The sequence below is a fragment of the Bos indicus genome, chromosome 4, assembly GCF_029378745.1.
Source record: "Bos indicus isolate NIAB-ARS_2022 breed Sahiwal x Tharparkar chromosome 4, NIAB-ARS_B.indTharparkar_mat_pri_1.0, whole genome shotgun sequence".
NCBI lineage: Eukaryota > Metazoa > Chordata > Mammalia > Artiodactyla > Bovidae > Bos > Bos indicus.
This window is the reverse complement of record NC_091763.1, coordinates 102,186,057-102,204,450: the sequence shown is the minus strand read 5'-3', so window position 1 is coordinate 102,204,450 and position 18,394 is coordinate 102,186,057. Positions and strand designations below refer to the sequence as shown.

Genomic DNA, 18,394 nt, shown 5'->3' with positions numbered 1-18,394 from the left:
TCCATGTCTCCTGCTTTGCAAGGTGTCCTTAACCACTGGACTACCAGAGAAGTCCCCTTACATAGTTTCCTAACCAAGGAATAATACATTAGAGAACTGTCAAGACAAAAGGATTTTGAGTCTCTAGGGACAGCAAATTGTGGGAAGATAAATATATGGGAGACTAACAGAAGATAAAGTCTGGTTAGCAAAGTTTGTTGTGTAAATTCCTCTGGTGCCATGCGTTAGTCACTCAGTCATGTCCAACTCTTTGTGACTCCATGTCTGTAGCCCTCCAGCCCTTGTCCATGGGATTTTCCAGGCAAGAGTACTAGAGTGGGTTGCAATTTCCTATCCCAGGAGATCTTCTAGACCCAGGGATTGAACCCAGGTCTCCTACATTGCAGGCAAATTCTTTACCATCTGAGCAACCTAGGAAGCCCTCTGGTGCCATATTCGGATTAATAAAGATCTAAAGTTTTCCCTAGCGATTAACTTTCATTCTTTCTGGTAGAGAGGGTGGAGGGACACCTTTGTAAGCTTATGTCCTCTTTTTAGGCAAATAGGAGGAGGACAGGAAGTTTTTCTTAAGTCTATTGTTTATCAGTTGCTTTCAGCACAAAATAATTCTTATGCCAAAGTGGAATATTTTTGAGGTCCAAGATCTGTTCTGCTTCAGTTATAATACACTGGTTCTCATGTAGCCTAGGGTAGCCTTTAATCCTCCCTCTATTATCACTTCTTCTCCCCATCCCCCATTTCAGAGCTTTATCCTGAAAGTAAATGCCAAAATCGGCTTTGTTCTTTTCTTTTTTTAATCCTACCTTTTGTGTGATTTTTTGAAGTTTTTCAGGCTGTGATCTGTTTCTCCAGTCTCTATGTTGTGATACCTGCTCTCTACTGGCATAGTATTCACTTTGATAAAAAGAAGTAGGTTTCTGCCCAAGGAGCAAACAAGGCTATTGGGAGTCTCTCAGCATTGTTTGTAAGGACAGGAGAGCCCTGTCAGGTGTGAAGTCATGGGAACTTCTATTATTTCTGTTTTACTCTAAATTTGAAGCACATCTAAAATTGCTATTGTCTTTGAAGCACTTGATTCCTGCAAGTACATCCAGCTACAGTTATCTACTCTAACTTCTTTGTCAATCCAATAACCTCAACTTTCTAATCTTAAGGATTTGAGGTTCAGTGATGGCACCCTTTCTTTATTTTAGAGGTGCTATAGATGTGCTCTATTTAATTGGTTCTCTGCCTAGCTATTTCAAGAAACTTAGGACAAGAAGGAGAGTAGATTACCAGCTTAATTTAATCTTTTGGATTACTTCTATCTTTCAATGGTGGTCTGTTATTTATCAGAGCAATTTTCTCTTGATTCATACTGAAGAAATAATTTATAACTTCTGTTTTCTGCATTAACTCATTTTCATTAGAGGCTCCATACTGTTCCCAATTATGGCTGTACCAATTTACATTCTCACCAACAATGTAGGAGGGTTCCCTTTTCTCCACACCCTCTCCAGAGTTTGTTTGTGGATTTTTTGATGATCATTTTGACTGGTATGAGGTGATATCTCATTGTAGTTTTGATTTACATTTCTCTAATAATTAATGATGTTGAACATCTTTTCATGTGCTTTTTGGCCTTCTGTATATCTATTTAGGTTTTCCACTCATTTTTTGATTAGGTTGTTTTGATGATAATAATCCACATGAGCAGTTTATAAATTTTGGAGACAAATCATTTGTTGGTCATATCATTTGCAAATATTTTCTCCCATTCTGTGGATTGTCTTATCATTTTTTTTAATAGTTTTCTTTTGCTGTTCAAGAACTTTTGAGTTTAATCAGGTCCCATTTGTTTATTTTTGTTTTTATGTCCATTACTTTGAGAGATGGATCAAAAAAGATCTTGTTGGGATTTATATCAGAGTATTCTGCCTATATTCTCCTCTATGATTTTGTAGTGTTCAGCCTCATATTTAAGTCTTTAGTCCATTTTGAGTTTATTTTTGTGTATGGTATTAAAGAATCTTCTTTTTTTTTTTTTTTTTTTTCACATGTAGCTGTCCAGTAGTCCCAGTACCATTTATTAAGGAGACTGTCTTTCCTCCTTTGTATAATTTTGCCTGCTTCATCAGAGATTAATTGACCATAAGTGTGTGGGTTTATTTCTGGACTTTCTATCCTGTCCCTACAATCTATATTTCTATTTTTGTGCTGGTACTATACTATTTTGATGACTATACCTTTGTAGTATAATCTGAAGTCAAGGAGCCTGACTCCTCCAGCTCTGTTTCTCTTTCTCAAGATTGTTTTGACTATTTTGGGTCTCTTGTGTCTCCATACAGAGTTAAAGATTTTTTTGTTCTAGTTTTGAGAAAAATGCCATTGGTAATTTGATAGAGATTACACTGAATATGTAGATGGTCTTGGGTAATACAGTCATTTTGACAATATTGTTCCTTCAACCCACAAACATGGTATATCTCTTTATCTGTTTATGTTGTCTTCAATTTCTTTCATCAGCATCTTACAGTTTTTGGAGTACAGATCTTTTGTGTCCTTAGGTAGGTTTATTCCTAGGCATTTTATTCTTTTTGATGCAATGGTAAATGTAATTGCCTTTTGAATTTCTATTTCTGATCTTTCATTGTTAATGTATAGAAATGCAGCAGATTTCTGTGTATTAATTTCATAACCCACAACTTTACCAAATTCATTGATGAGTTCTAGTAGTTTTCTTGAAGTATCTTAAGGATTTTCTTTGTATAGTATCATGTCATCTGCAAACAATGATAGCTTAACTTCTTTTCCAATTTGGATTCCTTTTCTTTCTTTCTCTTCTCTAATTGTCATCGCTAAGAATTCCAAAACTATGTTGAATAAAAGTGGCAAGAGTGGATATCCTTATCTTGTTCCTAATCTTAGCAGAAATGCTTTTAGCTTTTCACCATTGAGTATGATGTTAGCTGTAGGTTTGCTGTATATGGCCTCTATTATGTTGAGATAGATTCCTCTATCCCCACTTTCTGGAGAGTCCTTTTTTTAATCATAAATGGGTGTTGAATTTTGTTTGAATCTATTGTGATAATCATATGGTTTTTATTCTTCAGTTATTGTTTGTTGATATGATGTATCACACTGATTGGTTTGTGGATATTGAAAAATCCTTGCATCCCCTGGATAAACCCACTTGATCATGGTGTATGATCTTTTTAATGTATTGTTGGATTCAGATTGCTAATATTTTGTTGAGGATTTTTGCATCTATGTCATCATGATATTGGACTGTTATTTATTTATTTATTTTTTTTTTGTGATACCTTTTTTTGTGGTCTGGTTTTGGTATCAGGGCGATGGTGGCCTCACAGAATGAGTTTGGGAGTTTTTCTTCCTCTGAAATTTTTTGGAGCAGTTTTGGAAGAGTAGATGTTAGCTCTTTTCTAAATGTTTGATAGAATTTACCTGTGAAGCTATCAGATCCTGGGCATCTGTTTGTCTAGAGTTTTAAAATCAGTTTCAATTTCAGTGCTTGTGATTGGTCTGTTCATATTTTCTATTTATTCCTGGATCAGTCTTGGGAGATTGTAACTTTCCAAGAATTTGACCATTTCTTCCAGGTTGTCCATTTTATTGACATACAGTGGTTTATATTGACATACAGTGGTCTCATACGATCCTTTGTGTTTCTGTGGTGTCAGTTATAGCTTTTCCATTTCTAATTTTATTGATTTGAGTCCTCTCCTTTTTTTTCTTGATGAGCCTGGCTAAAGCTTTATCAATTTTGTTTATCTTTTCAAAGAACCGGGTTTTAGTATCATTGATCTTTGCTATTGTTTTATTTGTCTCTATTTCATTTATTTCTGCTCTGATCTTATGATTTCTTTCCTTTTGCTAAGTTTAGGTTTTGTTTGTTCTTCTTTCTCTAGTTGTTTTAGATGTGAGGTTAGGTTATTTATTTGAGACTTTTCTCATTTCTTTGGGTAAGATTGTATTGCTATAAACTTCCCTCTTAGGACTGCTTTTGTGCATCCCATAAGTTTTGGAACATTATGCTTTCATTTGTCTCTAGGTGTTTTTTTTAAATTTCCTCTTTGATTTCTTCAGTGATCCATTGGTTGTTTAGTAGCATATTGTTTAGCCTTTGTGTGTTTGTGTTTTTTTTTTATCGTTTCTTATAGTTTATTTCTAATCTCATAGTATTGTGGTCAGAAAGGATGCTTGATATGATTTCAGTTTTCTTAAATTCACCAAGGCTTAATTTATGACCCAAGATGTGATCTGGCCTGGAGAATGCTCTGTGTGTACTTGGAAAGAAAGTGTATTCTGCAGCTGATTCTATCACAGTTGTGCCCCTCCTACCATCTGGTCATGGCTTCCCCTTTGTCCTTGGATGTAGAGTATCTTTTTTGGTAGGTTCCAGTGTTTCTTTGTCAATGGTTGTTCAGCAGTTAATCATGATTCCAGGGTTCTCATAAGAACAGGAGAGCACAAATCCTTCTACTCTGCCATCTTGCTATGCAGATCTCTTAGGGACTTTTGTTTATTGAAATATCCCAACTGCCTAGGACAGAGTCTGCCAGAGTGGCACACAAAATAACTTGTTGATTAAATGAACAAATATATCTCCATTTGCCAAATATATGGCATTGAAAAATTTTAGAAGATAAATTTTCAAAATTGATTTGAGATGATACAGAAAATGTACAGGTTCCCTATTGACAGAGATGCAGTTCTCAAGTGAATTTTACCTATATTTTAAGAAACAAACAATTTAAATTTAATTTGTTCTAGAGTGGGGTACATGAAAGAAAATCCTGCTCTCTTTTTGACAATGAAAAGAGCACAATCTGATAATTGCACTAATTAAAAAGAAAGCTGAGCACCGAAGAATTGATGCTTTTGAACTATGGTGTTGGAGAAGACTCTTGAGAATCCCTTGGACTGCAAGGAGATCCAACCAGTCCATCCTAAAGGAGATCAGTCCTGGGTGTTCATTGGAAGGACTGATGTTGAAGCTGAAACTCCAATCCTTTGGCCACCTGATGCGAAGAGTTGACTTATTTGAAAAGACCCTGATTCTGGGAAAGATTGAGGACAGGAGGAGAAGGGGACAATAAAGGGTGAGATGGTTGGATGGCATCACCGACTCGATGGACATGAGTTTGGGTGGACTCTGGGAGTTGATGATGGACAGGGAGGCCTGGCATGCTGTGGTTCACAGGGTTACAAAGAGTCGGACATGACTGAGTGACTGAACTGAACTAAATTAAAAAGAAACTAATTTTAAAAAGTTAGTTAAATACTAATTTAAAAAGAAACTAAACAGTATACACAAATAAAACTATATAATAGTCTTATACATAAATTTCAATACAAAAATGCTCAATCAGTGTAGTTCAGTTCAGTTCAGTCACTCAGTCATGTCCAACTCTTTGAGACCCATAAAACACAGCACACCAGGCCTCCCTGTCCATCATCAACTCCCGGAGTTCACTCAAACTCATGTCCATCGAGTCGGTGATGCCATCCAGGCATCTCATCCTCTGTCGTCCCCTTCTCCTCCTGCCCCCAATCCCTCCTAGCATCAGGGTCTTTTCCAATGAGTCAACTCTTCACATGAGGTGGCCAAAATATTGGAGATTCAGCTTCAGCATCAGTCCTTCCAATGAACACCTAGGACTGATCTCCTTTAGGATGGACTGGTTGGATCTCCTTGCAGTCCAAGGGACTCTCAAGAGTCTTCTCCAACACCATAATTCAAAAGCATCAATTCTTTGGCGCTCAGCTTTCTTACAGTCCAACTCGCACATCCATACATGACCACTGGAAAAACCATAGCCTTGACTAGACTGACCTTTGTTGGCAAAGTAATATCTCTGCTTTTCAATATACTATCTAGGTTGGTCCTAACTTTCCTTCCAAGGAGTGAGCATCTTTTAATTTCATGGCTGCAATCCCCATCTGCAGTGATTTTGGAGCCCAGAAAAATAAAGTCTGCCACTGTTTCCATTGTTTCCCCATCTGTTTCTCATGAAGTGATGGGACCGGATGCCATGATCTTAGTTTTCTGAACATTGAGCTTTAAGCCAACTTTTTCTCTCTCCTCTTTCACTTTCATCAAGAGGCTTTTTGTTCCTCTTCACTTTCTGCCATAAGGGTGGTGTTATCTGCATATCTGAGGTTATTGATATTTCTCCTGGCAATCTTGCTTCCAGCTTGTGTTTCTTCCAGCCCAGCGTTTCTCATGATGTACTCTGCACATAAGTTAAATAAGCAGAGTGACAATATACAGCCTTGATGGACTCCTTTTCCGATTTAGAACCAGTCTGTTGTTCCATGTCCAGTTCTAACTGTTGCTTCCTGACCTGCATACAGGTTTCTCAAGAGGCAGGTCAGGTGGTCTGGTATTCCTATCTCTTTCAGAATTTTCCACAGTTTATTGTGATCCACACAAAGGCTTTGGCATAGTCAATAAAGCAGAAATAGATATTTTTCTGGAACTCTCTTGCTTTTTTGATGATCCAGCGGATGTTGGCAATTTGATCTCTGGTTCCTCTTTTTCTAAAACCAGCTTGAACATCGGAAGTTCATGGTTCATGTATTGCTGAAGCCTGGCTTGGAGAATTTTGAGCATTACTTTACTAGAGTGTGAGATGACAGTACATATCAAATAGCAACACAGTTTAAAAGCATATGTTCAGTCATTTCCACTAGTTGCTCCTCTCTGACCAACATGCGACCAACCTCAGCAGGACTTAAAGTGAGGATTACCCAGCTCCAATTCCTTTGGCAATTTTATCTCTTCCTGACAACCCCCAAGACAGGATTAAAGGTGCCCTCATGCTCCTAAGGATGCCACATAGTATTTGTAGAAAAATTTACCAATAGCCAGATTTAATGGAGGCTCTACAAAGTTCATGTACTTTTGTCAAGACCATGTCTATTCCCTTCTACCATATTCTGCATCTCAGCTCTCAAACCAGCTAAAATGCCCATGTCCAGAAGAGATTGTGATTATCAATTACTCCTCCGCACCCCCTACCCCTTCAAGAGACGTGCAAACTTGGGGATTTGGTATCTGGAAGTAGAAACATGATGGGTACAGCTCAGATTCAGGAAGGGTTCACATTCAAGACCAGAGATCTACAAGGTACCGTGATTTAGTTACTAGTCTGCAATGGTCAGAAATTGAAGTACCCAATGAAAGCTGAAAATTTTAAGGGAGTTTCAGGGAAATTTGGAATCTGGGAAATATAATGTAGCTCAACCTTTGAATTTCCACAACTGTGGTCATGAATTGTGCAATTCGTCACAGTGCTGAAGCCTGCCTATAGGCACCTACCCCATAGGCACATGGGGTAGGTGCCTATGTGCCACTCGTGTGTTTTTCCACTAACCTCTGTATCATTATCTATGGAAGACAGTGCCTGGGGGAGGTCCTCCAGGGAGAACAGTTAGTCATGGGCAAACAAAAAACTTTTAGCAGGCCGGGGCAGAGTGTCCTTGCTGTTCCCGTCCATGTGTTTTTATGGATCAGTGGACATGGTCTTGGCCTCCTCTCCTTTTCCAGTCAGGTTATGTAACTATTGATTTATCTTACTCCATATTCCATTAGAGATCTCTGATTAGCACAGAGATTGATTTGGATTAACAAACATCTCTGGGGTTGCAAAGGTCCCCAAGAAGGTAAAAAGCATTGGTCATCAATATTTGAGCTCAGTTAAGCATTGACTAAGGCCATTTTTATTGCTGCTGTCAGCTTGAGAGGTTGGAAAACTTGATAGAGAGATGGTATATTTGTTTGCTATGGCTGCTTGAACAAAGTGCCACAAACCAGAGACATCTAATAGAAATTTATTGTCTCACAGTTCTAGAGGCCAGAACTTCACCTTCAAGATCAAGGTGTTGGCAGAGCTGGTTCCTTCTGAGGGCTCTGAGGGAGAATCTGGCCCAAGCCTCTCACCTAGCTTCTGGTGGTTTGCTGGAAATCTTTGTAAAAACATCACCCTGATCCCTGCCTCTATCTGTAGATGGTGCTATCCCTGTGTGCTGTCTGTTTCCAAATTTCCCCTTTTTATGGGACACCAGTCATATTGGATTAGGGACTTCCCTACTCCAGTATCACCTCATCTTACCTAATCACATATGTAATGATCCTATTTCCAAATAAGGTCACATTCTGTGGTACTGAAGGCTAGGACTTCATATAAATTCTGGGGGGATACAATTTATTCCAAAATAGATGGGAAGGAGTCAAGTGAGTGGAGAAATGACATGCAGAAACTCATGTAGACCATCACTCTTTCCTGATCTCTTTTCTGTCTCCAACTCTTTTTTCCTCTATTTCTATTTAGACTAAGAGGGTATTCCCTCTTTCAATCTAGAAACATTGGGTTGTCCAAAAAGTTCATTTGGATATTTCCATTAGATGTTATGGGAAAATATTAATGAAATTTTTGGACAACCCAATACATTTCCCCAGACAAATAATGGGGCTCTTTTCCAGTGCCTATCTTTTAAAAGTGGTGTGATAGGTGTGGTTCTTCTTCCACACCAGTCCCCTAAAGTATTTTGAAGAATTTTGACAATAGGGATCAGGAATTGAGTTTCTGTTCTTTCCTTATAGTATTCCCTTTTCTTCCCTATCTTCCCAGTGCTAAATGTATAGTAGGAATTCAGTCAAAGGCCTTTAATTTAAATGAATTCAAATGATTCTCCCCACCCACCTCAAGCAACAAAATAGAGATTCATGTCCTAGAATAAATCATCATTTTTTTATTTCTTATGAACAAGCTATTTCCCACAGAACAGCATTGTAAGTATTAATTTTAGAATTAGTGGAAACCATAAGTAAAGATCAATTTTTTAAAGTGATAATTCCTCAGAAATGTATGTCTTCAGGTCATAGAAGATTACCTATAAGCAATTGGTCTTGGACAAACATAAGTTTGTCTTGAAGTTTTAAAGAGCTCTTTTGCCCTGTGAGAATGACTTAATATGAATAAAATAGATTCCTCTGGGTGGATTGAAAATAGGTACATCTCTACTATGGAATTCTAATAATCTTTTTATTCACTTAAAAATTTACATACAATAAAATTATCAGTATTCTTTTGAACTTGCTACTTTCTCAAAATTCAGTTATCCCAATAACTTTCAAAGTCTTAAGTTTAATGAATTTACAAAGCCTCTTCTTTCAATACATTTCCTAACACTTTCTTTTTATATGTCTTATTTTGAAATAATAGTCTGTGGACTACTTTATAAAACAGAGTTTTATTTCTATTGGTTGTCTCAAGTCACTTTGCATAATGGCGGTTGTATAATGAATGGGGGCAAGAGTGATAGGCAGTGGTATCATAAATCACTAGCTTGTTGAAGCTCAGGTCCTTTAAAGCATGCAAGAGAGAACCACCAATTATCCATCTCTCAAGCTGGATAAAAGCTACACAAACACACTGGATGGAAACAGACAACAACCAAATCAGTATGGCTTTGTTAACTGCTCTGGTGTTAAATTAGCTCTCTCTCTCTTTTTTTTAAAGATTTTACTATACTTAGCCCTCTCTCCCTACTCAAGATAAGGTGAAGCACGTCCTTGTTAATAGTGCATGTGTGGATCTTAACTTGACTGTGTCTATATTACAGTCAGTGGCTCAAATCATCAAGCCCACTGCCAGCACACTGGCATGGTCTAGCTCTCTATCCTCTTCTTGCCCTGTTAACAGCTGAAGAACTCAGACTATCCACGACAACAGTATCCAAATTCATGAGTTATTATCCTCATATGTTACTTCTGAAGTCTTCTCTAAAGCCTAATGTTTTTCTGTCTGAAACCCAGAAGACATTGATTTAATAAAACATTAGCTGATAATTTCCAACAGTTATTTCAATAGATTTAAACCTCCTCCCAGCCCCACATAGTTAAATCAAAGTCGCTAACACTACACACAAGTTAAATATCTCTATCACCACTTGATCTGAGGATAGTAAGCCATTTCCATGGCTGGAGCAACCACCAACCCAAAGTCCTAGCACACGTAGAAGGGAAAATATCTGCTGTGGAGTTCTCTGAAGTCAGTATTCATCATGGAATGGGTATTCGGGATGGTCACACCACCTGCCAAAACAATTCCCCCAAAGGGAAAAAGTTCACTTCTAAAGTTGCACGTCTGTGTGTATTACTAGCATCTTTTGATAATTTCGCCAACCATTCCCTCTTTTCTCTTACTCATTACATTTATATTTTGTGCCCAGCTTCTGCCCATGGTTCCTCTCAAGCCAGTGCCTTTTACTGAAGCCCCAGATAGCACTCTGGTGTAGGTGTGTGTGTGGAGTAGGGGGTGGGTAGAGGAAGGCTGTGTGTGCATGTGTGCTCAGTCATGTCCAAATCTTTGCATCTCTTTGGACTGTAGCCCACCAGGCTCCTCTGTCCATGAGATTCTTCAGGCAAGAATAATGGTGAAACAGTCTATAAAAGGACTGCAGTGTGTGCGCCTGTCCTGAAACACCTAAGATTTAGTTCTCTATAAGTATTATGTGCTTTAAATTGTCAATAAAATATTAAACAAAACCAAAAAGGCTCTCAAAGCTCACCCAGATGAAAAATAGAACAGTGGCCCAGCATTTCTAAATGATATATTTTTTAAATCAATCTTTGTTTCTCCTTGCTGATTTTTCTAGTTATTTCCTGGTGCAATGAGTTATTTTCGCAGTGTTGTTAGAACTAGGTATTAAAAATGTCAAATGTCAAACCAATTAATGTCACCAACCAACTGTAAAAATAGCAGCACATTGGTGGATTTGCTTCTCTTACTATCTCTTTTTAATTTAGATATTTATTACAAAAAAATAGTTTATCTTTGAGATCTGTTAGTTAACCTATAAATGTTTGTTAGTTACATGTTTGTGTTTACTTTTTTGTTCTTGAGGCTAGGAGGTGCTTTTTGATGTCAATTAATTTCTTCCCCTGGAAAAGTCACATTAGAAAGCTGTTTTATTAATTCAGAAATTGATTTAGAAATTCAGTATCAGCATAGTCAGCAGTTTCTGACTTATGAAAAATAGTGAGACCAATAAGTAAGTGCCCAAACTATATGAACCATCTTAATTAGCATTTTAAAAATACTCACTTGAAGAGAAGATTGTAAAAAGATTAGTATCCATATGATTTTAAGAACTGGAAATACTAATGAATAATGATTAAGCAAAAAAGGTATGTGTGTATACAAATATATACATGTATATATGCATGAACTATATTCATTTTTAATTTTTAAGGCTCTGTAATATTCAGAGATTAAAGGGTTATTTCTGTTGATAGGTGAACTTGGCTACACTTTGAAGGAATTTTTCTGTTGGAAGTCAGGCAATTTCCCTGGTGGCTCAGACGGTAAAGCGTCTGCCCACAATGCAGGAGATCTGGGTTCCATCCCTGGGTTGGGAAGATCCCCTGGAGAAGGAAATGGCAACCCACTCCAGCACTCTTACCTGGAAAATTCCATAGATGGAGGAGCCTGGTGGGCTACAGTCCATGGGGTCGCAAAGTGTTGGGCATGACCGAGCAACTTCACTTTCACTTTCTTTAAAGTCAGGCAATAGGTAAACCAAATACTCCAACTCTTATAGGCAAACATTTGTCTAAAACTCAAGTTTCTTGTTTCCCAACTTGGTGCTGTTTCTCCTACACTCTCATGCCTCTTTCCCAAAAATTGTTCTTGCTGACAGCTTTGCTCTAATTTGTGCCCACTTTGATTTTTAAGGAAGAAATAAATATGTTGTTTGAATATGCCACCATTGTATTAACATATGAACACAGTGACTTATTTCTCCTCACTGTCTTTAGCCTGTTATGCCTTAACGTAACCAATGGAAATGTCCTAAATGCCAGAAGTCTTCTTTTAAATAAAAATGCAGGTTTGTACGAAGTTCCTAATCCAATACATGCTGCCCACCGACCTTTACCCTTGTTCCTTCTATGGACATGGGCCTGATTTCTAAGAGCCTGTTGGTTGACTCTTGACAACCCAGCACCACTGGGCAGAAACTGATTCATGATCCCCAGAACTCACATGAGCATTTCCACAAAGCGGATGTTTTTATTTAAGGCTTCAATGTCCTTCATTTCTTCTTCAGTGAAAGAAAAGTCAAAGATCTGAAATAACAGAAACAAAAAAACAGACATTTGGAATAGTAGAAGATGAGTCAAGCTTGGGATCAGGGAGAGGGGCCAGCAGTGAGAGCCCTTCAAAGATTATGGACATCTCTGCAAATGTCCTAAAGGAACTAGGCAGATGCTGGGAGGCCACCCCACCTATGGGGAGCTGGAATTCTTCTTGCCCTTGGTCTTTAAGACAATCCTGCTGGGGACATCTTGCAATAAATTTAAGGTGTTCTGAAACAATATGCATTTAGAACATTTCCTGAAATTCTAGAAGTAAGGAATTCTTACTACTTTGGTATAAGATGCTGAGCTTTTGATTCTGGACAGTGATCTTCATACACTTTTTTTTACAAAAATATTCCCTGGTCTCTAAATTTGCTTATGTATTTTTTTTAACTTTTAATTTGCTTTATTTCATCCTGTTAATCCTTTCATCACTTTTAATGTCTCTTCATCTACCTTTTAATTCTAATTACATTTTCATTGTTTTATTTTCTTTTTAGCTTATAGACTTTATACCTTGGTTTTATGATGGTCCATTATGAACATTTTAATAGTTTGTTTTAGCTTATTTTTATTTTTAACACTTGGTTTATCTGTTTACAATCTATCTTCTATTACTTTTGTATCTTTCTAAAAAGCTTTTATTTTAGTAATTTACATTAATAAATTTTAATTATGTAATACATAAATATATGTAAAGAAATGAAAGACTTCTTTGTAAATGAAAGACTATAGAAGTACATTGACATTTATGGAGTAAAAAAACCAAAAGTGCCTTGATATCCACCACATCAGTCCTAGTCTCCTTCCTACAGATTCCTTCCAAACATTCAGCACACCAAGAGCAAAATGCAATAATTGTATCATATTTTTATCATTCTGCAGCTTTATCTCATTCGCATAATATGTCTTGGTGATTTCTTCTGCCAAAATATACAGACTGACTATCTGGCCACTGCATCCATCATATAGATGTGTATGATTTACTTCATCACTTCCCCAAGGATCATTTCCAAGTGGTCTTTTCAGAGCATTCTTTCCTTTGATTATTTATTATCCAAGTATTAGAGTTTATGATATTGTATAAGGAATTTTATTATAACATAAAACAGTCATGAAGAAATCACTTAAAAAATAAATCCTTACAAGCTTCCTTTCTTCTTAACACCTTCCCCCACTGAGAGTGGCTATCTGTCACATGACATCACCTCCTTTAGCACAGGAAAAGGGATGGCGCTCAGGGGACCAATCAAGGTATCTTGTTCATTGGACACTGATTATTATGAGGGTAGCAATGACCCATAAAGGGACAAGCAGGGATTGATAGAGATAGAAGCCTTTCTCTGTGATTGTCCTTACTAAACATGAGTAATAGATTAACCTGGACTGTGTGTGCTACCATATGGAGAAAGGGGGTGGGGAGAACTCAGTCCCTTTATAAATCATTTGAATAGATGTGTCCAGTCATGTCTGATCTATCCATGAATTTTCCAGTTATGAGAATCAGTAAATTGTATCTTTTTTTTCTTTGGTAAGTTTGAATTGCATTCCTTCATGTGGTAGCAAAAAAGCCCTGAAGATAATTATCTGATATGGATGTCTTCCCACATCGGTATTTATATTTTCACTTCAGTATTTAAAAATGGATATAAAAACACACATACTATGTAAATTCATTTATATGACATTCTAAGAAATGCAAACTAGTCTTTAGGGATAGAAAGCAAATCAGTACTTGGCTTGGGCTTGGGGACCAGGAGGGATAGATTCTAAAGGGGCCTAAAGAGACTGTTGGAGATACTAGAGATCTTTATTCCACTGATTGTGGTGGTTTCATGGTGTGTACATATGTCAAAACTTTTCCAATGTTACGCTTTATGTTCAGCTCATTGCATTTCAATTTAACCTCAATAGAGTTCTTTAAAAAAGAAAAGTACATAAAAATGGCTATATAATCTTTCATTGTACAAATAAATAATAATTTGTTTTTTAAGATCCTACTGAAAATTGTTTCCAGTTTTTTTTTTTAGCTGATAAAGTATGCTGTAATAAATATCTGTATACATGCACATAAACATGCAAATGCATCTATAGGAAAAGATTGTCAGGTCAGTGGAGATATAGATATATATATATATATAGATATATATATTTGAAATTTGATGGAGCTGGAAAAAGATCTTTCTCCAAATCTTACATCAATTAGTATTTCTGACAGCATTATATGAAACTGCCTGTTTTCCCACATATTTTCAGCATTCTGATTATTTCCCTATCTGAGGGGGTAAATACTGTCCCATTTTTATCTTTATGAGTAAGACAAAAAACAACTTACTTTTGAGATTTTAATTATCAACTGATGGGTAATGATTAACTTTACATGGTACTTTCCTATAGCTGCATTTATTAATACCTAGCAGTTATTCTTTGGAAGAAGCATGATAAACTAATTACTCCATTCTCTAGTGACATGTTTTCTAATCAATAATTTATAATGCTGGTTACAGATTACTTATAGAGGAAATAAAGGAGGTTGGCATTCATGGCAAGAGTGAACATCAACATTCTAGGAATCAGCGAACTAAGATGTACTGGAATGGGTGAATTTAACTCAGATGACCATTATATCAACTACTCTGGTCAGGAATCTCTTAGAAGAAATGGAATAGCCATCATAGTCAACAAAAGAGTCCAAAATGCAGTACTTGGATGCAGTCTCAAAAACGACAGAATGATCTCTGTTCATTTCCAGGGCAAACTATTCAATATCACGATAACCCAAATCTATGCCCCGACCAGTAACACTGAAGAAGCTGAAGGTGAACGGTTCTATGAAGACCTACAAGACCTTCTAGAAAGTGAAAGTGAAAATGAAGTCGCTCAGTCCTGTCCAACTCTTTGCGACCCCTCGGACTGTAGCCTACCAGGCTCCTCTCTCTATGGGATTCTCCAGGCAAGAATACTGGACTGGGTTGCCATTTCCTTCTCCAGGGGAACTTCCCAACTCAGGGAATGAACCCAAGTCTCCTGCATTGCAGGCAGACACTTTAACCTCTGAGCAACCCGGAAGCAAGATCTTCTAGAACTAACACCCAAAAAAGATGTCCTTTTCATTATAGGAGACTGGACCGCAAAAGTAGGAAATCAAGAAACATCTGGAGTAACAGGTAAATTTGTCCTTGGAGTATAGAATGAAGCAGGGCAAAGGCTAATAGAGTTCTGCCAAGAGAACGCACTGGTCATAGCAAACACCCTCTTCCAGCAACACAAGAGAAGAATCTACATGTGGACATTACCATATGGTCAACACCAAAATCAGATTGATTATATTCTTTGCAGCCAAGGATGAAGAAGCTCTATACAGTCAGCAAAAACAAGACCGGGAGCTGATTGTGGCTCAGATCATGAACTCCTTCTTGCCAAATTCAGACTTATATTGAAGAAAGTGCGGAAAACCACTAGATCATTCAGGTATGACCTAAATCAAATCCCTTATAACTATACAGTGGAAGTGAGAAATAGATTTAAGGGACTAGATCTGATAGAGTGCCTGGTGAACTATGGACAGAGGTTCGTGACATTGTACAGGAGATAGGAATCAAGACCATCCCCAAGAAAAAGAAATGCAAAAAAGCAAAATGGCTGTCTGAGGAGGCATTACAAATAGCTGTGAAAAGAAGAGAAGTGAAAAGCAAAGGAGAAGAGGAAAGATATAAGCATCTGAATGCAGAGTTCCAAAGAATAGCAAGGAGAGATAAGAAAGCCTTCCTCAGCGATTAGTGCAAAGAAATAGAGGAAAACAATAGAATGGGAAAGACTAGAGATCTCTTCAAGAAAATAAGAAATACCAAGGGAACATTTCATGCAAAGATGGGCTCAATAAAGGAAAGAAATGGTATGGACCTAACAGAAGCAGAAGATATTAAGAAGAGGTGGCAAGAATACCCAGAAGAACTGTACAAAAAAGATCTTCATGACCCAGATAATCACGATGGTGTGATCACTAACCTAGAGCCAGACATCCTGGAATGTGAAGTCAAGTGGGCCTCGGGAAACATCACCATGAACAAAGCTAGTGGAGGTGATGGAATTCCAGTTGAGCTATTTCAAATCCTGAAAGATGATGCTGTGAAAGTGCTGCACTCAATATGCCAGCAAATTTGGAAAACTCAGCAGTGGCTACAGGACTGGAAAAGGTCAGTGTTCATTCCAATCCCAAAGAAAGGCAATGCCAAAGAATGCTCAAACTACCGCACAATTGCACTCATCACACACGCTAGTAAAGTAATGCTCAAAATTCTCCAAGCCAGGCTTCAGCAATATGTGAACCGTGAACTTCCAGATGTTCAAGCTGGTTTTAGAAAAGGCAGAGGTGAAGTAAGCCAGAAAGAAAAACACCAATACAGTATACTAATGCATGTATATGGAATTTAGAAAGATGGTAACAATAACCCTGTGTACGAGACTGCAAAAGAGACACCAATGTATAGATCAGTCTTATGGACTCTGTGGGAGAGGGAGAGGGTGGGGAGATTTGGGAGAATAGCATTGAAACATGTATAATATCATGTATGAAACAAGTTGCCAGTCCAGGTTCTATGCACGGTACTGGATGCTTGGGGCTGGTGCACTGGGACGACCCAGAGGGAGGGTAGGGGAGGGAGGAGGGAGGAGGGTTCAGGATGGGGAACATGGGTATACCTATGGCAGATTCATTTCGATATTTGGCAAAACTAATACAATATTGTAAAGTTTAAAAATAAAATAAAATTTAAAAAAATAATAATAAAAAAATAAAATAGAGTGTATATATAACTGAATCATTTTCCTGTATAGCAGTAACTAACACAACACTGTAAATCAATTATACTTCAATAAAAAAATAACTATGACAAATATTAAAAAAAAAAAAAGAAAAGAAAAGAAAAGGCAGAGGAACCCGAGATCAAATTGCCAACATCTGCTGGATCATCGAAAAAGCAAGAGAGTTCCAGAAAAACATCTATTTCTGCTTTATTGACTATGCCAAAGCCTCCGACTGTGTGGATCACAATAAACTGTGGAAAATTCTGAAAGAGATGGGAATGCCAGACTATCCTACCTGCCTCCTGAGATATCTGTACGCAGGTTAAGAAGCAACAGTTAGAACTGGACATGGAACAACAGACTGGTTCCAAATCGGAAAAGGAGTATGTCAAGGCTGTATATTGTCACCCTGCTTATTTAACTTATATGCAGAGTACATCATGAGAAATGCTGGGCTGGAGGAAGCACAAGCTGGAATCAAAATTGTTGGGACAGATATCAATAACCTCAGATATGCAGATGACACCACCCTTATGACAGAAAGTGAAGACGAACTAAAAGGCCTCTTGATGAAAGTGAAAGAGGAGAGTGAAAAAGTTGACTTAAAGCTCAACATTCAGAAAACTAAGATCATGGCATTGGTCCCATCACGTCATGGCAAATATATGGGGAAACAGTGGCTGACTTTATTTTTCTGGGCTCCAGAATCACTGCAGATGGTGATTTCAGCCTTGAAATTAAAAGACACTTACTCCTTGGAAGGAAAGTTATGACCAACCTAGACAGCATATTAAAAAGCAGAGACATCACTTTGTCAACAAAGGTCTGTCTAGTCAATGCTATGGTTTTTCCAGTGGTCATGTATGGATGTGAGAGTTGGACTATAAAGAAAGCTGAGTGCTAAAGAATGAATGCTTTTGAACTGTGGTGTTGGAGAAGACTCTTGAGAGTCCCTTGGACTGCAAGGAGATCCAACCAGTCCATGTTAAAGGAGATCAGTCCTGGGTGTTCATTGGAAGGACTGATGTTGAAGCTAAAACTCCAATACTTTGGCCACCTTATGGGAAGAGCTGACTCCTTTGAAAAGACCCTGATGCTGGGAACGATTGAGGACATGAGGAGAAGGGGACGACAGAGGATGAGATGGTTGGATGGCAACACCGACTCAATGGACATGGGTTTGGGTGGACTCCATGAGTTGGTGATGGACAGGGAGGCCTGGCGTGCTGTGGTTCATGGGGTTGCAAAGAGTCAGACACAACAGAGTCTGAACTGAACTGAACTGGCATTCATAATGTCTAAATGATCATCTTCAATAATTTTCAAATTTGTCCCCAATTTTTTCTAGAGCTATTAAGAAGGTGGAAAGTTGACTACTATGAATTTCAAATTTTATACCTTCTATTCCTGCTGTGCTGGCAGAGAAGGGAGAAGGTTGTG

General features: G+C 37.7%; 1 protein-coding gene across 1 annotated transcript in view; it reads right to left on the bottom strand.

The window, feature by feature from the left end:
- Window positions 1-8,734: 8,734 nt before the first annotated feature.
- The window catches only part of AKR1D1 (aldo-keto reductase family 1 member D1), a 51,533-nt gene continuing 41,873 nt past the window's right edge, over window positions 8,735-18,394 (bottom strand). Inside the window, exons 8-9 of the mRNA XM_019959154.2 lie at window positions 12,054-12,136; window positions 8,735-10,102 (exon numbers count right to left, since the gene is read on the bottom strand). Coding sequence (XP_019814713.2) covers window positions 10,060-10,102; window positions 12,054-12,136 — 126 coding nt within the window. The 3' untranslated portion in view covers window positions 8,735-10,059. The remainder of the gene's footprint in view (window positions 10,103-12,053; window positions 12,137-18,394) is intronic.